Source organism: Scyliorhinus canicula, chromosome 3 (assembly GCF_902713615.1).
Source record: "Scyliorhinus canicula chromosome 3, sScyCan1.1, whole genome shotgun sequence".
NCBI lineage: Eukaryota > Metazoa > Chordata > Chondrichthyes > Carcharhiniformes > Scyliorhinidae > Scyliorhinus > Scyliorhinus canicula.
The window spans coordinates 229,980,162-230,006,238 of NC_052148.1; the positions used below are offsets into that span (position 1 = coordinate 229,980,162).

At 48.6% G+C, this 26,077-nt stretch overlaps 1 protein-coding gene across 5 annotated transcripts in view; it reads left to right on the forward strand.

The window, feature by feature from the left end:
- LOC119963358 (adenosine deaminase domain-containing protein 1-like) overlaps window positions 1-26,077 on the forward strand; it is a 141,273-nt gene that overhangs the window by 71,698 nt on the left and 43,498 nt on the right. For all 5 annotated transcript variants that reach the window (XM_038792384.1, XM_038792387.1, XM_038792383.1 and 2 more), the window contains 2 exons: window positions 6,196-6,322; window positions 19,257-19,424. In XM_038792384.1, coding sequence (XP_038648312.1) covers window positions 6,196-6,322; window positions 19,257-19,424 — 295 coding nt within the window. The remainder of the gene's footprint in view (window positions 1-6,195; window positions 6,323-19,256; window positions 19,425-26,077) is intronic.

A 26,077-nucleotide genomic window follows, 5' to 3' on the forward strand; every position in this document is an offset into this window, starting at 1 on the left:
GTCCACACTTTCCTCAATCGAATGGCAGGATGGAGAAAGGTGTCCATATTCTTAAGCAACTGATCAGCAAGGCCATTGACTCGAATTCCGACATACATTTGGCTCTATTGTCATATCGTTCATCACCTTTGAGCTCTGGGCTGTCACCAGCTTAAGTGCTCTTCAATCGCTAACCCAAATCACTCTCCAGTCCTGGACAAGATGCGTCGCCAACGGCATGGACAAAACCAGCACTACGACCGGCATGCGAAAGTGCTGCATCCGTTAACGATCAACGACATGGTTAGATTTCGACACCCTGGTAGAGGTTGATCCAACACGGCAATGGTGCCCCGCCAAATATCACCACGATTGTACCTTGGGAAGTCTGATGATGGAATACTGTTTCGACTCAATCAGCGAGACCTGCTGAAGGTTCCACCTCATCAACCTATATTTCCGACATTAGATCTGCAGGATGCTATCATGCGACATCCCGGGACACCAGCAGTTGGTGCCCAAATGGACACAAAAACCTCTGTGTCTCCATGCCCACTTTGAGATCTACCCGAATCAGATGTGCACAAAACTGTCTGAACTTGTGAACATGAACTGATACAATCATTGCTCTCTGTTCTGTATTTGTGCATGCAACTAACTGTTTGATTTCGTTTTTAGTTAGAGCTCTGCAACTATGAAAAAAAAAGTGAAAAAGGGGATGTAGTGATCTTTACTTGGGTATGTACAGAAGGGGCTGATGGGTAATGGAAAGACCACTAGGAGGAGCACTGGCATGTATAAAAGGGGAAGCAAGCAGCCCTCTGGGCTGTTGGATGGAGTAGGCCGTGAGGAGAACTGAGGCAGAGATTTAGCTCGGCTGCGAGTGTGGTCAGGCCAAGTTGTAGTGTATAAAAATGTAACCTTTCTACTAGTACAGTTCTTAAAGTAAGAACTCACGCAGTTATTTAAATTGTGTTGCTCAATAAACCTGTAAAACTTCTGGACAACTTCAAGCCTTCTTCCAAAGCCTCTACTGTAACAGAGTTGAGTAGCACAGATTACCTGCCTTCCAGGTAAAAAAAACACTGCCCATGCTTTCTATGGGTCCGTCACAAACAGCAACAGGTCATCTGCATACAACGACATCTGGTGCATGACCCTCTCTCAATCTGCCGACCATTCAGCTGAGGCTCGACGTGCCATCGCCAGTGTGAACAGCAGCGAGGACAGTGGACACCCCTGCCTTATTCCCCTGTGCGGCCCGAAATACCCTGATTTTGTTTCTTTCGTTCGCACACTTGCCATGGGGGAACACATACGGCAACAAAACTCACGCCACAAACTTCGGACCAAAACTCCCCAGGATTTCAAACAAATAACTCCACTCTAGCCAGTCAAAGGCCTTCTCTGCATCCATTAACACAATCATCTCCGACATCACCCCAAGGTCATAATTACGTTTAGCAGCCTCCTAATGTTACTGGAAAGCTGCCTCCCCTTCACAAACCTCGTTTGGTCCTCTGAGGCCACCTCCAGCACACACCCCTCCAACCTTTTCATTAATACCTTTGCCAGGACTTTCATGTCAATGTTCAGCAGCAAGATATAGATCAAAGAATTTACAGTGCAGAAGGAGGCCATTCGACCCATCGAGTCTGCACCGGCTCTTGGAAAGAGCACCCTACCCAAGGTCAACACCTCACCCCTATCCCAATGACCCAGTAACCCCACCCAACACCAAGGACAATTTTGGTCACTAAGGGCAATTTATCATGGCCAATCCACCTAACCTGCACATCTTTAGACTGGGAGGAAACCGGAGCACCCGGAGGAAAGCCACGCACACACTGGGAGGATGTGCAGACAGTGACCCAAGCCGGAATCGAACCTGGGACCCTGGAGCTGTGAAGCCATTGTGCTATCCACAATGCTACCGTGCTGCCTATAGGATCCGCACTCATGCGGACCCGTCTCCTTTTTTGGGATCAGCGAAATCGACGTCTGCGCAAGCGCTGCTGGTAGCTCACCCTTCTCCACCGCCTCATTAAATATACCCAAAAAGCAAAGTCTCACATCTAGATAGTCCAGAGCATGGTCCAAAATCATTATCCCTGCATATTCCGCTCCTTCCACCCCCATCAACACCACTCTGTTTACCACAAAAAAGTCAATCTGGGAATCTACCCGATAGACTTGTGAGAAGGAGTACTCCAAAATCCCCATGGATCCACCCTCCCAGCTCTTGCGCAATTCCTGACCTTCCCATCGCCTTAGGGCTCGACCTTTCCACCCTCAGCTGCAGTATACAATTAAAATCCCCCCCTTATAACCAGCTGCTGAGCGGGTAAATCCGGATCGTTCCTAACTTGTCTCTTCATTAATCCGGCGTCATCCCAATTAGGCACATGTACATTCACCTATACCACCAGAATCCCCACCAGCACCCTACTCACTATCACAAATCTCCCTCCTCGTCCCCTGTAAACTCCGTCTTCCTATTCAGCAATATGGCAACACCACCTCGATTTTGAGTCAAACGCCAAATAGAATACTTGCCCCTCCTCAGCCTCATCTGATCTTTCCCCCTGAGATGTGTCTCCTGCAGGAAAATTAACTCTGTTCTCAAACTTTTCAAGTGCACAAACACCTGGGACCACTTAACCAGCCCATTTAGCCTGCGGACATTATTCCATGTCATGATTCTCACCGGAGGCTTCTGCCCCCCACCCTCCCGCTGTCCGCTATCAACACCCTCATGCTTCAATCCATCTCCCCCCCCCCCCCCCCCCCCCCCCCATCTTCATTCTAAATGAAAAATTAAATTGGGCCCACCCAAGATGGCCCCCTGCCCCATCCATGGCCAAGCTCACCCTACGTAACTGTTGCCTTTCCCTCTTCTCTTCTCCCCCCCCCCCCCCCCCCATTGACTAACCACTGCAGCTCCCTTCTCACTTAATTTCCGTTCACGAGAATTTCTTGCTGGCGTGGCAACTCCCACCCAAAAGCCTTAACCCTCTACCCCATTGTCTCTCTACCCCATCCCTCCTACACCCGTTGCTTCTCCAGTCTTCCTCCCTGGTCCCTGGTCCCCCTCCCAGTACCCTGCATCAAATCCAATGCCACTTCAAAATGACCCCCATACAGAATATTCTCGAACCGCCCTGCCATCCCAACCAACAACTCTTTCATGCAGTGTACAGAGCATAACACACACGAGTGCAATGCAATTAAACATTATAACCCCAGCACTGAAGATCCCCCTCTGAACAATTTAACTTCAAAACACAAATGGGAAAAAAAACAAAATAGCGGGTAGTGCACCCACCCTCATAACAACCTTTCCCAATCGGCGAACTAAAACATTTAACAAAATTTAACAGAGACTGAACTTCCACCCACATGGAAGTCTCTGAACTTGTGTTCATTAATAAAGTCATTCGCCTCCACCGGCATCCCACAATAATACACCTGGCCTTCAAAATTGACCCAATGTTTGGCTGGATACAACACCCCAAACCGAATCAGGCACTGGTACATCATTGCCTTTGCCTTGTTGAACCCTGCCCGTCTCTTGGCCAGCTCTGCACCAATGTCCTGGTAAATCTGAATTTGGTTTCTTTCCCAATCGCAATTTTGCTGCACTCTGGCCCACCTCAGAATCGTTTCCTTGTCCCGGAACTTGTGCATACGCACAATCACCACCTGCTGTGGCTTCCCTGCTCTTGGCTTCTGCCTCCAGGAACTATGGGCTCGCTCCACCTCCAGGGCTTTGTCCAGCACTTTGTCATTCTTCAGCCTGGCCAGCATCTTCACGACATAGCCCGTTGTACTCGTTCCTTCCACTCCCTCTGGTAGGCTCACAATCAAAGATTTTGCCACCTGAACCTGTTTTCCCGGTCCCCTTTGCTTGCTGGATCTTTCTCATGTACCCCAGGATCGCCGTCTTCGCTTCCTGCTACACAATCTGGTCACTATGGTCAGACACCACTGCTCCATTCCAGTCAGTAACGACCCTTCCCCTGCAATTGATACTGCACCATGTGTCTCCTCCAACTCTTTAGCCAGGGATCTCACTGTCTTCTGTCAAGTTTGATAAACTGCAAACATGTCTATGCAGGGAAGAACTGATCCCCCTCCACTCTCCGCACAACCTTTCTGCTGAAATCCCCTGAATTCGGGTAAAAGAGACCAAAACCAACACTTTCAAGCAGGAGCCACCCTGTGCGACACTTATTCCATGGCCGCCACCAGAAGTCTGGATAGATGCATTTGTGGCAGCGGATTAGTGAGGATGATGTCAAGTATCTTTTTCCTTCTAACTGGTTCCTTCACCACCTGCCACAGATGCAGTCTAGCAGCCATTTCCTTTAGGACTTGGCCAGCTCAGTCTGTAGTGGCATATTGGTGAAGGGCATTGACATCGTAAACCAAAATAAATTCTGTGCCTTGCCAATCTTGGTGTTTCTCCAAGTGGTGTTCAACATGGAGAAGTACTGATTTATCAGCTGAGGGGGACTGGTATGTGGTAATCAGCAGGAGTTTTCCTTGCCCATGTTTGATCTGATGCCACGAGATTTAATAGGGTCAATGTTCAGGATTCGCAAGGAACTCCATACTGACTGTATATCATTGTGCTGCCACCTCGGCTGGGCCTGGCCTGCCACTGGGACAGGACAAACCCAGGGATGCTCGTTGTGGTGGCACAAATTTGGCACAAGCCACCAGGCATTAGTAATTAGGACTTTGCAGTTGTCATTTCCGATGCCTAGGTTGATGCCAGGAGGTCTGTCTGGTTTTATTCCTTTTAGATGTTTTAGCGGTTTGATACAACCAAGTGGCTTAGAACATAGAACATAGAACAGTACAGCACAGAACAGGCCCTTCGGCCCTCAATGTTGTGCCGAGCCATGATCACCCTACTCAAACCCACGTATCCACCCTATACCCGTAACCCAACAACCTCCCCCTTAACCCTACTTTTATTAGGACACTACGGGCAATTTAGCATGGCCAATCCACCTAACCCGCACATCTTTGGACTGTGGGAGGAAACCGGAGCACCCGGAGGAAACCCACGCACACAGGGGGAGGACGTGCAGACTCCACACAGACAGTGACCCAGCCGGGAATCGAACCTGGGACCCTGGAGCTGTGAAGCATTTATGCTAACCACCATGCTACCCTGCTGCCCCAATGCTACCCTGCTGCCCCAAATGGCTTGTTAGGCCATTTCAAAAGGCATTTAAGGCTCAACCACATTACTGTGGGTTTGGAACTGCATGTAGGCCAGACCAGGTCAGGACAACGGATTTTCTTTCCTAGAAAGCATAAGTGAACCCGATGGGTTTCATGACGATTGAAAATGGTTTCATGGTTAGCATTAGACATTTAATTCCAGATATTTATTGAATTCAAATTTTGGCATATGCCATGGTGGGGTTTGAACCCAGATCCTCACAGCAGTACCCTGCATCTCTGGATTACTGGAGAGACAATAGCGTAATGATATTAACACTGGTCTGGTAATCCAGAGACCCTGGGTTTGAATCCCACCAGGATGGTTGGTGGAATTTGAATTCAATAAAAATCTGAAATTGAAAGTCTAATGACGACCATGAAACCATTGTTGATTGTTGTAAAAACCCACCTGGTTCACTAATGTCCTGTAGGGAAGGAAATCTTCCTTCGCTGGTCTTGCCTACATGTGGCTCCAGACCCACAGCAACATGGTTGATTCTTAAATGCCCTCCGGAATGGGCAATAAGTGCTGTCCCAGCCAGTGACACCTACATCCCATGAATTAATAAAGAAAAAAAAACAAGTCCACTGACAATACTACTATGCCACTGTCTCCCCATTATCAGGCAGAGGTAGAGAAGATGTTTCAACTTGAAGTCAAAGCCAGGGGCACAAAATACAATATAGTCAGTTATAAATCCAGTAAGAAATTCAGGAGAAACTTCTATCTGGGGAATAGTGGGAATGTAGAACTTGCTATCTGGAGGAGCAATTGAGGTGAACTACATAGATGTATTTAAGAGGAAGATAGATAAAATCTGAGTAAGTTAGGTGTAAGTTATGCTGATATGATTAGGTGCACAGGGGGAGGAGGACACCTGTATGGAGCATAAACATTGTTGGACGCATGGCCTGTTTGTATGCTGGATATGCTATGTAACTCATTTTCCATTGAGAATTATTACATTTTGAATTTAGATGGACAGCCTTATGAAGTTGTTGCAGTTGGAACAGGAGAGATGAACTGCAATGATCCTTTATTTTCTGAAGGCCGAATCGTGCATGATTCTCATGCTGTAGTTACTGCAAGACGCTCCCTATTGAGGTATAGTATATAATATTCTAAAATCAAGAGTCATTATTCAGTGTACAGTTTTATTGGAACAAAAGGTGAAGAAAAACTATTTTTAGAATTGTGGGATAGCTACAAGTCGTAAAATCAGCCTGCTGCCTCTCATGCTGTGAATCTGATTTATTTACTCGTCTCTCAGTCCGGAAGAAAGTACTCTCGAGTACGTTCGTACTTCAGAATATTCTTTATTACTATTGGGGCCGCTCTCGAGGTATTCCGGAGAACCACCTTGGAGAGTGCCAAAGTTTTGCTCAAAACATCCTTTTTTTATGTGTATTGTTTGGGGGCTGTCCCTTACATTCACTTGAGCTCGCTCCCATTACAAAGCGTAAATTTGTTATTGCAATAGTTCCAGTACATAATTTTACAGACTTTGGGGTTATCTATTGGCACATGAGTATGTAGCAGTCTTGGCTTAATTAGCAGGCGTTAGCCATAGGTGCAAGCGGCTCCCATATTTCATATCCTGTCATCTGGCCATCTTCCTTGTTTCTCAAGGCTATTCGACTTACAGTCATGAGTCGGCTCACGACTTAAAATATCAACTCCCTTATCTCAGCAAGTTCATTATCCTTCAATAACAAGCTCCTCCACTTGTGATTTTCCACTAATGTATCCCATTCATTCTGGCTCTTAAGCTTTGCTTCACATCCTCATTCATTCTGGCTCTTAAGCTTTGCTTCACATCAGCGCCGGCCCTAGGGTTGCTGGCGCCCCGGGCAAGCTAAACTTCGTCGCCCTTGGGGGGGGGGGGGGAGGGGGAGGAGAGGGGGGGGACCGGGGGGGAGAGGGGGGGACAGGGGGGGGGGGGGGGGGAGAGGGGAGGAGAGGGGGGGGGGGGGGGGGGGGGGGGGGGGGACCGGGGGGAGAGGGGGGGACCGGGGGGGGGGGGGCCGCCCTGGGGGAGTGCGGCCACACTGGGGGAGTGCGGCCACCGCGCATGCACTGGTTGGCGCCGGCCCAACTGCGCATGCGCGGGACCCGAGTCTGGCGCCCCCTAGCTCATGGCGCCCCGGGCAACAGCCCGAGTTGCCGGTGCCTTGAGCCGGCCCTGCTTCACATCCACAATGCCATTTGCATAAGACTGGCTTGCATCTGTCACATCCTGCAGTCCCATTTCAGAAACTTCAGCGCAAATTCTAGGCTGAGGCTTGAGTGCAATAGTGAGGGATTGCTACACTGCTGGAGATGCTGCCTATCAAAGGAGACCTTGAACTATGGCTTTTCAGCCTGCTTTTCTTGACTTGAAAGATCCCATGGCAGTTTTTTGTGAAAGACCACGTATACCTACATTCCCTCTGAACTTGACTATTCGAATACACTCCTAGCTGGTCTCCCACATTCTTCTCTCCTTAAATCTTGTGATCATCCAAAACTCTGCCCATGTGTTAACTAACAGCAAGTTCCGTTACCTATCACCCCTTGCTTGCTGATCTATGTTGACTCTCAATCAAGCAACATCAGGATTTTAAAATTCTCATCCATGTTTTCAAATCTCTCCTGGCCTTACCTCTCCCTATCTCTGTGCATCCCAATTTTAATTGCTAAGGCCCTAAGTTCTGGAATACTCTCCTTTCACTTCTCTGCTTCTCTACCTCACTTTTCTCTTTTAAGATACTCATTAACCTATGTATTTAAACAAGCTTTTGGTCATTTGACCTCACACCATTCTCCTTACATGGTTTGGTGTCGTGCTGTTTTATAATGCCTCTGTAAAGCACTTGGAACTCTTCATTATGTTAAAGCCATAGACAGAGTCATAGAGCCGTACAGCGCAGAAAAGTTCCCAGAAAAGCCCATCGAGTCTGCACCGACAATAACTACCCCTAATCTTGAGCTAATCCCACTTACCAGCACTTGTCCCATATCCTTGAATGTGATGAAGTGCTCATCCAAGTGCTTTTTAAAGATTGTGAGGTTTCCAGCAAAGTATCTTCCATGGATCAGGATGACCAAGGCCTGAGGCATTGTGTGGGTTGTGGCTGAGGCACAGGGCTGCCCTGACACAGGCAGCTATGTACCAGGGCCTGGACATTGCAGTGACGCTCCAGAACTCGGCCCAGTCATAAACGATCTGCACTGCAGTGCATCGCACGGTTTACAATCTATATAAATGATCTGCAAGCAGGGACAGATTATAACATAGCAAAATTTACAGATGATACTAAAATAGGTGGGAAAGCAGGCATTGAAGAGGCGATATAGATTCTACAGACGGACATAGATAGGCTAGGAGACTGGGCCAAAATTTGGCAGATGGAGTTTATGGACCAAGAAAGCACAAGAGCGTCTATATATCCTATATATGCACTATAGAAAGCATCCTATCTGGCTGCATCACAGCTTGATATGGCAACTGCTTGGCCCAAGACCATAAGAAACAACAGAGAATCATGAACATAGCCCAGTCCATCACACAAAGCCACCTCCCATCCATTGACCCCATCTATACCTCCTGCTGCCTGGGGAAAGTGGACAGCATAATCAAAGACCCCTCCCACCTGGGTTATTCTCTCTTCCAACCTTTTCCATTGGGCAGGCACTACAAAAGTCTGAGAACACGCACTGACAGATTCAAAATCAGCTTCTCCCCCACTGTTACCTGACTCCTGAATGACCCTCTTATGGACTGAACTGATCTCTCCACACATCTTCTCTACTGAGTAACACTACGCTCCATATGCTTCACCCGATGTCTAGGTATTGAAATTGTGTATTTATCATTTGTGCTGTGTTTTTCATGTGTGCAATGATGTGTCTGGACTGCACACAGAACAATACTTTTCACTTTACCTCGGTACACGTGACAAATCCAAATCCAAAATGTAGAAGTGTGAGGTTATCTATTATGGCCGAAAAAGTAATACGGCAAATTATTATCTAAATGGAAAGCAGATTCAAGAGGGATCTGGGTGTCTTTGTTCACGAATCGCAGAGAGTCAGTATGCAGGTGCAGCATGTAATTAAAAAGGCAAATGGAATGTTGCCATTTATTGCAAAAGGACTGGACATTAAAAGTAGAGAAGCATTGTTGAAATTGTATACGGTGTTGGGGAGACCACATCTGGAGTATTGTGTCCAGTTTTGGTATCCTTATTTGAGGAAGGATGCGGTGGGATTGGAGGCAGTTCAGAGGAGGTTCACCAGATTGGATAATTTTGGGGATGAAAGGGTCACTTTGGGCTTATACCCTGAGTTTAAAAGGATGAGGGGACCTAACCGAGTTGTATAAAATACTAAAAGGGATTGATAAAGTAAACATAGACCAAATGTTCCTCATTGTAGGGAAATCTACGTTGAGAGACAGCAGATTTAGAACTGAGATGACGAGGAACTGCTTCTCGCAGAGGGTGGGAAATTTGTGGAACTTGCTGCCCCATAGTGCGGTGGAATCTGAGTCAGTAAATGGTTCCATGAAGGAGATAGATATATTTCTGATATTACAAATTGGCTAAAGGGATATGGGGAGCAGATAGGGAAGTCTATTTCAAACCAGGAAGAGATCATCCATGATCTGATTGAATGGCGGCGCAGGCTCGAAGGGTTGAATTACCTACTTCTTTTCCTAATTCCTATGTTCCAATGTGTCTTGGCTGCAGGTGTTGATGGCATTTCCAGGGTGCTAGCTAACCTGAGCGTGTCACAGAGGGACCTGGCACAGTCCCAGAGGGTGGTGGCCATGTCCCTCTGCTCTATGGCTGCGAGCATTGAGACCCTTGCCAAGATGACAGACGGGCCTCCAAGTCTGACAGCAAGTGTCGGGGAGCCTCCGGAGCTCTCCCTGCAGCCCAGTCCAAGGATTGCCCCGGGGGCTATCGAGCACCCCAAGGGAGGCGAAGGTAATGGGGCCCATGCCGGTGACCCCCGCAGGTGGGCAGCGGGAAGAACAGGGTGGCATCAAGTCACCTGAGAGACTATCGGGCCCATCCAGGCCCGGTCACTCCAGAGGGCGGTCGCCAAAGGGGACACAGGGTGGGAATCGCAGCAGGCCACCTCCACCCCTAATGTACTGCCTGAAGATCCACCGAGACATAGCCAGAAAGGCAATGAGGCTAGTACGGCCAGAAAGTTAGACACTGTAGAAAGATGTTCACATTTTCACAAACACATGCTCACAAATGTTGCAAACCTGCCCCGCTGCAGAAGGATGTGAGAGATGGACTATAGAATAGGCGGCCATTGGAGGTGGGCACAGCCAGGGCCGCCAGTTCCGCCACCTCTAGGGTTCGGTGGGATGTATGATGGGATGGCCAGCGCGCATGCAGAGCTCACCCACGTAGATGGTGGAAAGTGCTACCGTGGCAGAAGTCAGACGTTGTCGAACAATGCGGAGCTCTTCGCAGGGAGGATCGGCGTCATCCTCCATCCCATGGACCAGACCAGTTCTTACTGCCATCCCAGGACCAACATCCCATAGTTAGGCAGGTAGGAAACATGGGGGATGTGGTCGGCTGGTGGTAGGGGAGGTTGTGGGGGTGGGGCAGGATGTTCCTACCACTGTCAGTCAAGCCCCCTGGTCGGTGAACCTGGAGGCGCTTAGAGCACCCATGCGCACCGGCCCTGGCGTGCACGTTGTGCGGCCTCTTGTGGCAGCTTGGGCCAAAGACCTCCCATCCTGGCCCTCCCTCGCATCTTCCTTGTCAGATGGGGCTTGCCATTCATCCTCCAGCATGTCGCCCCTCTTGTGCGATGTTGTGGATGCATCAGGCCTTGACGATATGGGGGACCCCCCTAGTACTGGAGGGTACCTCCTGAGCATTACAGGCACCTGAACGACATCTTCAGGGCACCGATGCACCATTCAATCACCGCCCTGGTCATGGCATGGGTGTCGCTGTAGCGGGTCTCAGCGTTGGTCTGTGTTCTCTCGATAGGCAACATCAGCCATGACTGCAGTGGTTAACGCCTGTTACTCAGGAGTCATCTCTCACCCAGGGGAGCGCCTCAAAGGTGTCTGGAACTGTTGAATGTACCAAGATGAAGGTGCTGTGCATGCTGCCTTGGTATCGGCTGCAGACATGCATGATGTGCATCTTGTGGTCACACACCAGCTGCACGTTCATAGAGTGGAACTCCTTTCGGTTTGTGAAGACCACCCCCTCATGCGCTCGGAGGGGGACATGCACCCCTTGGACCTGGGGCATCCTGGTGATGGCGGCATACCCTGCTGCCCGGGCATTCTGGTGGGCTCGGTACACATCAAACCTAATGTATTGTGCCGAACGGGCATACAGGGCCTCCGTGATGGTGCGATGTGCACCTAGGTCTATGAGATCCCTGACAGGTCCCCACTCTGTGCCTGGAAGGCCCCATGGTGAAACGGTTCAGGGCGACCCTCACCCCGACGGCAACCAGGGACAGGTGTCCTCTCCATATCCCCATGATTACAGGTGCAACATGATCCAGCAGGTATGCCATTGGGTCCCCCTGCTCAGCCGGGGTCTTCTACGACATGCCCGGTCCAGCAGGTCCTTGAGTGAGAGGTGCCGCCAATACACACGAGACCTGATGCGACACCTCATTCCCACCATCTCAGCCTGTTGAGCAGCTGGCTCACCACCCTCACTAGCTGGTTCCTGTTCATTTGGGGCAAGCTCCATTGCTGCAGGGTCCTCCCTGAGCATCTCCTGCTTGTAGAACCTCAGTGCATCCCCCTGGACTAGTGGTGGCTAAGATGGTGGCAACCATTCCTGTTTGGATTCCAATATTCATTGTCTGCAGGGGGTGAAAGGCAGAAATGTTAGCATGGTGTGTACCCCCGTGCCAAACCAAGACCAATGGGCTACACGGTGGCCCCGGCACCCATCCCTGTCGGCAGGGGTACTGGTGGCTGGTGTTACCATTGCCAGAAGTATGCTCTGCGGCCCCTGTCCAGCTCCCTTCTGTAGAACCCACCATGGGTATGCCCTTGGGTGGGCCGCGTGATGCCTTGCTGGCAGGTGCCATCCAGTTGGGATGGAGGAAGGGGCTAGAGTGGGGTGTCTGCATCCATACAACCAGTATCACTCTGCGGTCAGTCAGTCGGGGTGCATCAAGGTGGCTACCTTGTCGGCTGAGGCAATTACGGTCCGTGCCAGGACACCGTGGTCTCAGGCCCCATCCCTTGGTCATCCCCTGCTACGCACACCCCCTTCTACGCTCTTGTTATGAAGACGTGTTTGCACTATCAAATCTTGATACACTGGGCGGGATTTTCCATCCAACGATACCGGAATAACATCGGCGCAGAATTGCGTATCAGCCAAAAATAGTGGTTAAAGCTGGGCGGCCAACAGAATGCCATGCTCTGGCACCTCTGGCGTGTGCCAGCGTGGGCGGAGGACCGGGGGTGTTATCAGGATATGGGCCGTGGGATTGGGTGTCCCCTGGGACCGGAGTCCAGGCATGGACAATCATTACCGCTGCCTGCATAGACCATAAGACACAGGAAGAGCATTAGACCACTCAGCCCATCGCGTTTGCTCCGCCATTCAATCATGGCCGATATTTTTCTCAGCCTCATTCTCCTGCCTTCTCCCCATAACCCCATATCCACTTATTAATCAAGAACCTATCTATCTCTTTAAAGACACTCGGTGATTTGGCCTCCACAGCCTTCTGTGGCAAAGCGTTCCACAGATTCACCACCCTCTGGCTGAAGAGATTCCTCCTCATCTCTGTTTTAAAGGATCATTCCTTTAGTCTGAGATTGTGTCCTCTGGTTCTAGTTTTTCCTACAAGTGGAAACATTCTCTCTACATCCACTCTATCCAGGCCTCGCAGTATCCTGTAAGTTTCAATAAGATCCCCCTTCATCCTTCTAAACTCAGAGTGCAGACCCAGAGTCCTCAACCGTTCCTCATACGACAAGCTCTTCATTCCAGGCATCATTCTTGTGAGCCTCCTCTGGACCCTTTCGAAGGCCAGCACATTCTTCCTTGGATACGAGGCCCAAAACTGCTCACAATACTCCAAATGGGGTCTGACTAGAGCCTTCTATAGCCTCAGAAGTACATCCCTGCTCTGGTATTCTAGCCCTCTCGACATGAATGCTAACATTGCATTTGCTTTCCTAACTGCCAACTGAACCTACACGTTAACCTTAAGAGAATTGTGAACAAGGAGTCCAAAATCCCTTTGTACTTCTGATTCCCTAAGCATTTCCCCATTTCAAAAATAGTCTATTCCTCCTTTTCAAAGTTCATAGCCTCACACTTTCCACGTTGTATTCCATCTGCCACTTCTTTGCACACTCTCCTAGCCTGTCCAAGTCCTTCTGCAACCTGCCTGCTTCCTCAATACGACCTGTTCCTCTACACATTGTTGTATCATCTGCAAACTTAGCAACAGTGCCTTCAGTTCCATCTTCCAGATCATTAACGTATATTGTGAATCATTGTGGTCCCAGCACAGATCCCTGAGGCACACCACTAGTCACGGGCTGCCATCCTGAAAAAGACCCCTTTATCCCTACTCTCTACCTTCTGCCAGTCAGCCAATCCTCTATCCATGCCATTACCCTGAACACCACTGGCTCTTAACTTATTTAACAGTCTCCTATGCTGCACCTTGTCAAATGCCTTCTGGAAATCTAAATACATCACATTCACCGGTTCTCCTTTGTCTAACTTCCTTGTTACCTCCTCAAATAACTCTTAACAGATTTGTCAGACATGACCTCCTCTTGACTAAGGTGTTCTGACTCAGTCCAAATTTATCATGCACTTCCAAGTACTCTGCAATCTCATCTTTAATAATCTCTAATATCTTACCAATGACTCAAGTCAGGCTAACCGGCCTATAATTTCCCATTGTCTGCCACCCTCTCTTAAACAACAGTGTTGCATTAGCTATTTTCCATTCCTCTGTGACCCTCCCTGCCTCCGGTGATTCCTGAAAGCTCACCACCAATCCCTCCACAATCTCCTCAGCTATCTTTTAGAACCCTGGGGTGTAGTCCATCTGGTCCAGGTGACTTATCCACTTTCAGACCTTTCAGTTTACCCAGAACCTTCTCCTTCGTGATGGCCACTGTACTCACCTGTGCCCCCTGATTCTCCTGGAGCTCTGCCTTCCCACTGGTGTCTTCCACCGTGAAGACTGATGCAAAGTAACTATTTAGTTCCTCTGCCATTTCTTTGTTTCTTTCCTATTTTTACTTCTCCAGCCTCATTTTCCAGTGGTACAAAATCTATTTTTGCCCCTCTCTTACCTTTTATATATTGGGGAAAAAAACTCTTCATTTCTTCTTTTATATTTCTAGCTAGCTTACACTCATATATTTTCTCTTCTTCCCCTCCCCATTCCTTTTTTAGTTACCCTATGCTTGCTTTTAAAGGCTTCCCAATCCTCTGGCTTCCCACTAATCCTCGCCACTTTGCATGCTTTTTCTTTTGCTTTTATATTGCCCTTGACTTCCATGGAGGCCTCGTCCTCCCCTTGGCATGTTTCCCTCTTCCTTTCTGTTGTGCCTCCTGAATAACCCCCAAAAACTCCTGCCGTTGCTGTTCTACTGTCTTCCCTGCTAGGCTCCCTTTCCAATCAACTCTGGCCTGCTTCTCCCTCATGTCTTTGTAGTTACCCTTATTTAATTGTAATACTGTTACATCTGATTCCAGCTTCTGTCATATTGTGGTCACTGTTCCCTAAGGGTTCTTTCACCTTAAGTTCCCTAATCAAGTCTGCCTCATTACACATCACCAAATCCAAAATTGCCTGTTCTCCAGTAGGCTCTGTCACAAGCTGCTCTAAAAAACCCATCTCTTCGACATTCCACAAATTCCTTTTCTTAGGATCAACTACCAACTTGATTTTCCCAGTCCACCTGCATATAGAAGTCCCCCATGATTATTGTAATATTGCCTTGTTTACATGCCTTTTCTATCTCCTGATTTATTTTCTGCCCCACATCCTGACTACTGCTAGGGGCCTGTACATAACTCCCATCAGGGTCTTTTTACATTTTGCGATTCCTCAACTCAACCCACAGAGATTCTGTGCCTTCTGATCCTATTTCGCTCCTTGCTATCGATTTAACTTCATTCCCTACTAACAATGCAACCCCACCCCTTTTTCCCATCTGCCTGTCCTTTCGGTAGGACACATATTCTTGTATGTTTAGATCCCAGCCCTTTTCATCATATTTACAACAAACAATTAACAAAAACAACAAATACAATGGCAATCCCCCAGCCAACAGTCCCCTCATCCCACCCACCTTCAAACATATCCCAATATTTTGAATACAAAACACCAATGAACCCCCCACACCAGGCACAGGGCGGAGAAGCCGACCTCCACCCCAACAGAATCCACCAGCAAGGCTAAGGCATCTGCCTGCACACCCGCTTCCAATCCCGGTTTCTAGGGGACCTGATTTGAGCTTCACATGCACCACCCTTGAGATTACCTGAAAGACCTCCCTCCAATACCCCTTCAGTTTTGGGCAGGACCCACACACACACACACACACACACACACACAGCGCCACAACGTACACAAACATTCTCCAACCCCTCAAAAAGTCGGTTCATCCTCATCCTTGTGAGGTGTGCTTTATACACCATCTTCAACTGTATCAGCCCCAACCATGTGCACGAAGTTGAGGCATTCACCCTCCGAATCACCTCACACCAGAACCCCTTCTCCATGCCCGCCCCCAACTCTTCCTCTCACTTCTCCTTAATCCTATCCCGTGATACCTTATCTGCTCCCAGAATAACTCCATAAACCTCTCCTGGCAAAATTTAGAACCTGCATATATCTAAATATCTCCTCCTGCCCCAACCCATATTTCTCCTCCAGCTTCGCAAGCCGGCCTCCCAGAAACAAATCCTTTAGTGTCTTTTAAGTACTTTAGGTAGTGTGTGCCTGGAATTTTCTGCCGGAGGAGGTGGTGGAACCAGGGATGATAGTGATGTTTAAGGGGCATCTTGAAAAATACATGAATAGGATGGGAATAGAGGGATAGGAACCCCGGAAGTGTAGAAGATTTTAGTTTAGACGGGTAGCATGTTCGGCGCAGTCTTGGAGGGCCGAAGGGCCTGTTCCTGTGCTGTACCTTTCTTTGTTTTTTTGTTCTTTGTACCTTAACTCCCCTCTCCTCCCAGGTCCGAAAATTCCCATCCCACCTCCCAGGTTCAAATCTGTGATTCCCTCAAATCGCCATTTCCCTTGACCCCTACAACCTAACGTGTTGGCGCAACTGCCTCCAGATCCTGAGCGTCGCCACTACTACCGGACTCCTTGAGTATTTCTCTGGGGCCATCGGGAGCGGCGCTGTTGCCAGCACCCTCGACCCCGACTCCCTGCAGAAACGCTCCTCCATTCTAACCCAATGAATATGGCTTTATATAGGTAACCTATATGAGAGACCGAGAGAGGGAACAAACTATTAAGGATTTATGAAAGAAAAAAATTACCTTAATCTAGTTCTCAGTCATCCATCCTCATCCCTACAGATGGTTTCTTATCATCAGTGTTACTCATGGTTAGAAATTGGGAACACAGCTTCCATTTCTGACACACAAACTCAAATTCAATGTCACTATGAATGACGACACGAGGGTGAAGTAGTGCAATAAAGACCAGAGAAACAACCAGGCTCGGAACTTTAATCACAGGCATAGAGCATGTGAGCTGCCACTGCTGAAGCCAGGGGGGAGAGTATGGGTCTGACATCAATAGAGGGGAGGTACTACCAATCATTGAAAAAATTCAACAGCCAAGATGGTTACGGGTTGAGACAGGCCAGGAAAGGAGAAACCATGGCACCTTGATATCCTTGGGAAAAATGCCAGTAGAAAACTTTTGGTTTACTACCCAAATCCATAGAATCTCTATAGTGCAGAAGGAGGCCATTCGGCCCTGCAATTCGAGTCTGAACTGACCCTCTGAAAGAGCACCCTACCTAGGTCCATGCCCCCGCCCTATCCCCATAACCCCACCTACCTGCACAGCTTTGGGCACTAAGGAGTAATTTAGCATGGCCAATCCACCTAATGTGCACATCTCTGGACTCCCGGAGTGATGCACTATCAATTACGCAAAGACAAGGGTAGGATGTAATCGAGGCTTTATTACACTGAGATGTGTGGCCTCCGACAGCAGCTGACGAAATGCTGCTGTACTGGGAGCACACATATTTATACTCCGCCTACTGGGTGGAGCCAGCAGGCAGGGATCTACCCCCGTACTTGTAGTACAGGGGCCTTACCGTAAAGCACCTAGGAAACTGGAGTACCCAGAGGAAACCCATACAGACAAAATGTGCCAACTCCACACAGTCACCCTAAGCTAGAATCAAACCCAGGTCCCTGGTGCTGTGGGCAGCAGTGCCAACCACTGTGCTACCATGCAACCCTGAAGAGGAGGAAAGACTTGACTACGAACTCTACAGCCACTCGGGAGAAGATTACTCTCACCGGGAGAGTACTGAATATCCTTGACCTCAAAAAGAGATCAAAACAAGATCAGGGAAATTGATCGAAGCAGCTCGGAGGCTAATCTTGTGAAGCCTGAGACTTGGGAAAGGGGGGGGGGGGGCGGTGTTAGGAGGCTGTGGATGTGATGGGGTGAAGACTTTGGGGGTAATAGAGTAAAGGGTTAGCATCCGAAGCAGACATGATGCTGATGTTGTAATGACTGAAAGGTAAGAGATGTGGAAGAGCAAGAAGCTTCAACATTGTGTAGAAATCCAAGTGTGTCAATGTTTCCTGTAAGTAAACAGTTATGGTTGGAGGGACTGGAGACGAGGAGCATATTTTTAAGAGACTAGACAATCCCCCTTTTAAAATAAAACCAGAAAATGCTGGGTGAACTCAGCAGGCCTGGCAGAGCGAAACAGAGATAACGTTTCAAGTCCATATGACCCTCTACAGAACTTTTTTTTAAAAACAGTCTCAATTCATGCCACACAACAAAACACTGCAGTTCACAACCAATAAAGACTGGGTGACCACTTTGCACAACACCTCCATTCAGTTTGCAAGCATGACCTTGAGCTTCCAGTGGCCTGTCATTTTAATTCTCCACCTTACTATCCAAACTGGCATCTCACCTTGGCCTGCTGTATTGTTCAAGGGAAGCTCAACATAAGCTTGAGGAATTGCACATCTTTTTTCGGTTCGGCACTTTCTAGCATTCTGAACTCAACATTGAGTTAAACAATTTCAGACTAAACTCTCATATCTTTCGCTCCCACCTTCACCCCTGAACTTTTTTTTCCCCTTTTCTCTCCTTCGTTCTATTTTTCTCTTGCTTACAGCAGCAGATCTACTCTGGACACCTTTTTGTTTCTTTTCCTGCTCCATCACAATTCCCTTTGGTCTTGTAGGACCGTATCTTCTGTAATTCAATCTCTCCTGTCTGCCACACTGGCAATCTCTCCTGTCTTCCACAGTTCTGAAAAGTTAACTCTGTTGCTCTTTCTACAGATGCTGCCTGTCTTGCTGAGTGTATCAGTATTTTCTGTTCTTATTTCAGATTTCCAGCATCTGCAGTATTCTGCTTTTCCATCCCAAAGTAGGCCGCTTCCTTCTATGCTGTGAAGGAGTATGGTTGGTCACATGGGGACATACCCATATCCGACATGCACTTCCTTCATGTTGCTTCCTCCCCCCATTCCAGACATGTGAAGTATGACTCTTGGAAGAGAATCTGGAAGGTAAATCATATTCCTATTCACATGATATAAATGTTAGCAAAATCCCTTATTATTCTGACTTCACAGCGCACTGGATTTTCTCTGCAAGGCTTTGTTATTAAGACGGTATCGAATATGTTTACTGGTGACTTATTCATTTTAACATGTTTTCTTATTTAGAGCAAAGTACAGACAGATTTTATTACATTGGAGTTTATGTAACATCAGTGAAAGATAATGTAAATTAGAGAGCAAGTATTTCATGTGTACTCCTGTACTTTCTAGGTATCTTTATAGACATCTTCTTATGTTCTACAACAAAAATCCTGATGTTGTGGGCCAGTCTATTTTTTGCATCGAATCTGGAAGAAAAGTTCTTTCTATTAAAGATCATACTAACTTTCACCTTTATCTGAATCAACTACCAAAAGGAGCTGCACAGATTAAACAATTGTAAGTCAGCAGTAGAAGGATGTTTTGCAATAGTCTAATCCTTAGATGGTGTAGATTTCTATATGTAAAATATTTCACATTTTGCAGGAATGCACTCTTTGTTGAAGCTTACTGTCCTAAACAGTGACTTGTTTGACGGTCATTTTCATTAAAATACACCTGTTTACTTACTTTTAACTGTAATGTAGCTCATGAATATTGTTGTATTCGGTGTTTGATGTCTAGCAAGGAATCCACAGAACAGCTTGTGACTTGTCCAAACCAGAATCTTTATTAATACACAAGTGGTAAGGTAACAATCTGATACAAAGCAAGTTATCATCTTAGAAAAAAACATTGAATTTACAGTGCAGAAAGAGGCCATTTGGCCCATTGAGTCTGCACCGGCCCTTGGAAAGAGCACGCTACCCAAGCCCCCATCGCCACCCCATCCCACCTTTAAGGGCAATTTAGCATGGCCAAGCCACTTAACCTGCACATCTTTGGACAAAACTGGAGCACCCGTAAGAAACCCACGCAGACACTGAGAGAACACGCAGAATCAGCACAGACAGTGACCCAAGCTGGGAATTGAACCTGGGATCCTGGAACTATGAAGCAACTGTGCTAACCACTGTGCTACCGTACTGCCCCATCATGGAATTTCTTTACACTCCCCTGGAACTTCCCTTATGACTGTCCTCATGTACATCTTATAACCATCTGAGTATCACTGGATCTGCCCTCACTTATATGTAAGTGCCTTGTCACATGAACACTGTCTCCAAACTGCATGGTGGATCTGTACCGTCACCTCCTGATTGGAGGTTGCACCGCCAACTATATAACCACATCCCCCTTCCTCAGGAAACATTAATGTTTGTTGACAAACATGATCACTATTTTTAACTATACATTTGTGATATGTTTAAGCAATGTGAACAGGTTTAACTAGGGTGTCAATAAACATGATGGGCATGTGGGCAGCACGGTAGCATGGTGGTTAGCATAAATGCTTCACAGCTCCAGGGTCCCAGGTTCGATTCCCGGCTGGGTCAATGTCTGTGCGGAATCTGCACGTCCTCCCCCGTGTGTGCATGGGTTTCCTCCGGGTGCTCCGGTTTCCTCCCACAGTCCAAAGATGTGCGGGTTAGGTGGATTGGCCATGCTAAATTGCCCGTAGTGTCCTAAAAAAAGTAAGGTTAAGGGGGGGGTTGTTGGGTTACGGGTATAGGGTGGATACGTGGGTTTGAATAGGGTGATCATTGCTCGGCACAACATCGAGGGCCGAAGGGTCTGTTCTGTGCTGTACTGTTCTATGTTCTATGATATCTGGTCAGTGTCTGTCCCTTTCACACAGGTCATTGTGCCTCCCTCACAGGATCACCCCTGTGATCACTTGGGCTATTGCCAGCCTTTCCGAAGACTGGTTTACGTGCCGGCCTCTCACTTTGTATCCGCTTCACTCTGTGCCTTTGGAAGGCATGCATCCGTGATTGCCATGAATGCATCATCAGCTTCTTTCTTTTTCGTTTCTTGCCACGGTACTGCTTGCTGCTTCCCTGTGTGTTTTCTGTCTCTGGCTTGTCAGTCACGACCTCACCTTTTTTACTTTTGTCAGTCTTGTTTTAACAATTGGTTTGCAAATTCATTTGTGCTTATTTTGAGGCTTGGCGGCCTCTGTTGCGGTGCTGGTCTGCACCCTGTGCTCAGGTCTGCGGATTCTCAAGCATCCTAAGGCACTGATGCGTCATCACTGGGTTGTGTGACCCGTCCACTTCTGCGGCCTTTTAATTTTTTTTTATAATGATCTTTATTGTCACAAGTAGGCTTACATTAATACTACAATGAAGTTATTGTGAAAAGCTCATGGTTGCCACATTCCGACGCCTGTCCAGGTACACAGAGGGAGAATTTAGAATGTCCAAATTACCTAGCAGCACGTCATTCGGGACTTGTGGGAGGAAACCGGAGCACCCGAAAGAAACCCACGCACACACGTGGAGAACGTGCAGACTCAGCACAGACAGTGACCCAAGCCGGGAATCAAAGCTGGGACTCGAGCTGTGAAGCAACAGTGCTACCCATTGTGCTACCGTGCTGCCCCTTTCTGGTACCTGGGTGGTGGTTCGATCTACGACAACAGGTTCTGCCCTTGGCTCACTGAAGCAATGCTCACTGGCTCCTCATCACTGGAAATAATGATACTGACATTCTGGTCGTGATTTCTCTTAGATTGGCACGATGTCATCTGTTTCTAGCTTGATCAGTGGCTGGCCCTTTAAGGTATCAGCAACTGCAATCTCAGTTTTTATTTTGGAGTGCGCCTTCTCAGTCTCCAGCGCAGTCTGGGTGTCCTCCGTGACCATCTCGTCGTTCCTTCCAAACCACCGGAGTAGTGCTTCTTGGGCCTTTTCATTAACCCTGTCCTTGCTCCTGCGAAAGAGATCTACGAGTAGTTCATACTGGTCTGCATCTGTTTCACCTTCCCTGCCCTTACTTTCCGCATCATCTTCAAAGTCATCATATATATCTTTTCAGTACTCATCATCGGATTCAACATTGTCTGCAATGATCTCTCCTGTAATGCAGAACATTGCACACTGAATTATGTGTTCACGCAGGAGGCCACCAACTTCAAAGTCAACATTGAGTTTTTATGAACTTCAGGAAGACTGAGGAAATTAAAGAATGATTCATTTGGTACAGTCTTCATAACTTCTGTGACCTTTGTGCTTCGTTTAGTTTTAATTGTTTTCAACGTGACATTTTTGCCCTCCTTCCAGTCGATCTTCCAGCCTATGCACCCCATGATTTCAGATTCATTAAAGAATGAAGAGTCAAGTTTGTCAGGCCACAAATCCACCTGGTATACTTTTGTGCTCACCTCGTATGTGAAATATTCATTGGACTCGAACTTAAACTCCAGAGTGAAGCTCCTTGGCTTCTTATGCTCTGAACATTTAATATTCACATCTTGTAGATGCTTTAACACGTGCTCGTCATGCTCCTGTATCATGCCACTGAGCACATCCACATCTAGACGACTTAACCAGAATTGCGGAACGTTCGCTGGCTCTTCCGTCTCTTTGTCTGATTTGACGTCCTCCGCCTGCATTTCTTCTGAATCCTCATCAAATGTGCACACTATGATATCTTGTAGGGATCTGTGGTATTCAGCTGGCCACCCGTCTTCCGGAACACAGTCGCTCAACTAATTCAGGGCCTCACATGCATCAGCTCCTCAGAAGGACACACATTTCGTGTTCACAATGGAGAACGGCACGATATGACTTTTATTGTGCACACAAGCTTCGAGGCCACATTCCCTCACTGTCTCAAACTAATTTCTGCTGTAGTCGACCAGCGTCCTTGGCCAGGTTCCAACTTTCGTCATCACGCGCAAACCGTGCAGATCACCTAAACTGAGGAGGTTTGCCTTTGTTCCCATGTCGAGTTTTCACTTTACCATTGTAACGTTTAACATCACTGGAATGGTCCTTCTGCTTTTGGTGGTATCAGGCGGGCTGTAAGGTCTTTCCAATTGTTCATCAAAACGTCAGTCTCGTCCATTGTCGGACTCACCGTGCGTTTGGTCGAGATTGAATCCACAAAGAATAATTCATCAAGGGTCATCTCATTAACTGCATTCATCTATGGTGTCTGGTTGACTGATCTACTCTGGTCCCCTGTTGGCTGCACAGAACACTTTCACAAAATGACCAACACGGCCACGTTCGAAACAAAGTCTTTCAAAAGGCCGGAGATTGCTGTGGGCCATGTTGATTGCCACACTTCTGATACATGATGGGGCGGCTCCTGTTGGCCACTTAAAATGGCCGCCTGCACTGAGATCACATTTCTTCATGACATGCATCGCAGCTCTAATGCGCTGGCATCTTCCTCTGTGATTACATAGAATTTACAGTGCAGAAGGAGGCCGTTCAGCCCATCGTGTCTGCACCAGCTCCTGGAAAGAGTACCCTACCCAAGGTTAACACCTCCACCCTATCCCCATAACCCAGTAACCCCACCCAACACTAAGGGCAATTTTGGACATTAAGGGCAATTTATCATGGCCAATCGACCTAACCTGCACATCTTTGGACTGTGGGAGGAAACCGGAGCACCCGGAGGAAACCCACGCACACACGGGGAGGATGTGCAGACTCCGCACAGACAGTGACCCAAGCCGGAATCAAACCTGGGACTCTGGAGCTGTGAAGCGATTGTGCTAGCCACAAGGCTACCGTGCTGCCCCTCAATTGAACGCAAGACGAGTTGCTGGACAAAAGTATGGCTTTAATCAACTAGACGTTAGCCATGCGATCGATTATACTATAAGGACGACCGCCGGGAGTACTGGGTATTTATACCCCAACCTGGAGGCGGGGTTAACTCAGCCTCTCGACCAATCGGGGAGCCGTCACATGACTGGTCTCAACCAACCGGTTGAGAGGCACATGACCGACCAGGGCCAATGGTAAGCCGGTGTTCTGCACCAATGGCAGGCAGCTATGCTAATCATACCACCACATTCACCCCTTGCGGAGAAAGCTGCCCGGGGGGGGGGAAGAGAACTGGTGGTATGAGTAGTGAGGAGAGAAGGGAAAAAAAATGTATTCTTGGCTTCCCACTAGCCCAGACATTTAACAACAGTACATAGTGTCCATACAAGGTCCATGGTGGTGTTGAGAGTTAAATGGACTCGATCAGCCTTTTCGTTGCCTGTGACGTCCTGGCAGACCGCCGCAGTGGAGTTGGTGACGTTGGTTCAGCCGATGGTGGTGGTTCAGCTGATGTCCTGGACTCTGGGAGAGTTGGTCCTTGAACTGTCTCCGTAACCTGGGCTGGTGGTGGAGATGCCATGGATGGGGGAGGGGTGGCCTGGGTGGGGTGCTGGGGGAGAAAAAGAGCGGGGGGGGGGGAGGGCCTCACGCCGGCGGGTGCCAGGTCCCGGAAGGAGACTGTCCTGCCGACCGTCGGGGTATTCCACTACTCCACATACGCATACTGCGGGTTAGCATGGAGTAACTGGACTTGTTCCACCAACGGGTCGGACTTGTGCACCTGCACATGCTTCCGGAGCAAGATGGGTCCGGGGGCGGCCAGCCACGTCGGGAGAGGGGATCCGGAGGACGACTTCCTGGGGAAAACAAGATGTTCATGAGGTGTCTGATTTGTTGTGGTACAGAGGAGGGAGCGGATAGAATGTAGGGCATCGGGGATAACCTCTTGCCATCGGGAAATAGGGAGATCTCTGGACCGGAGGGCCAGTAGTATGGTCTTCCAGATGGTACCATTCTCCCGCTCGACCTGTCCGTTACCCTGAGGGTTATAGCTGGTCGTCCTGCTAGAGGCAATGCCCCTGTTGAGCAGGAATTGACGCAGCTCGTCGCTCATAAAGGAGGACCCCGATCGCTAATGTACGCGGGGTAGCCGAACAGGGAGAAGACGGAGAGGAGGGCCTTAATGACGGTCGATGTGGTCATGTCGGGGCAGGGAAAGGGGAAGCGGGAGTATTCATCAATCACCGTCTGGAAGTAAATGTTGCGGTTGCGAGAGGGAAGGGGACTTGAAGTCAATGCTGAGACGTTCGAAGGGGCGGGATGCTTTGATCAGATGCGCGCGCTCGGGACTGTAGAAGTGCGGTTTGCACTCTGCGCAGATGTGGCAGTCACGGGTTACTGTCCTGACTTCCTCGATGGAGTAGAGCAGGTTGCGGGTCTTTATGAAATGATAGAAGCGGGTCACCCCTGGATGGCAGAGGTCCGCGTGGAGGGAGCGGAGGCGGTCTATCTGCGCGCTGGCGCAGGTACCGGGGGACGGGGCATCAGGAGGCTCATTGAGCTTCCCAGGACGATACAAGATATCGTAGTTGTACGTGGACAACTCGATCCACCACCGCAAGATCTTGTCGTTCTTAATCTTGCCCCTCTGTGCATTATCGAACATGAAGGCCACTGACCGTTGGTCTGTGAGGAGGGTAAACTTCCTGCCGGTCAAATAGTGCCTCCAATGTCTCACAGCTTCGACTATGGCCTGGGCTTCCTTTTCCACTGAGGAGTGGAGGAGTTCGGAAGCCTGGAGGGTTCTGGAGAAGAAGGCCACGGGTCTGCCCGCTTGGTTCAGAGTGGCCGCCAGAGCTACTTCTGATGCGTCGCTCTCGACATGGAAGGGGAGGGACTCGTCGATGGCGCACATCATGGCCGTTGCGATGTCCGCTTTGATGCGGCTAAAGGCCTGGCCGGCCTCTGACGACGGCGGGACGGTCGTGGACTGAATGAGGGGACGGGCCTTGTTGGCGTAATTGGGAACTCATTGGGCGTAGTAAGCGAAGAAACCCAGGCAGCGTTTAAGGGATTTGAGGGTATTGGGGAGAGGGAGTTCCATCAAGGGGCGCATGCGTTCGGGGTCGGGGCCTATCACTCCATTACGCACTACGTAGCCGAGGATGGCTAGACGGTCGGTGCTAAACACGCACTTACCCTTATTGTAAGTTAGTTTAAGGAGTTTTGCGATTTGGAGGAATTTTCGGAGGTTGATGTCATGGTCCTGCTGGTCGTGGCCGCAGATGGTGACATTATCGAGGTACGGGAAGGTAGCCCGTAATCCGTACTTGTTGACCATTCGGACCATCTCCCGTTGGAAGACCGAGACCCCATTTGTGACAC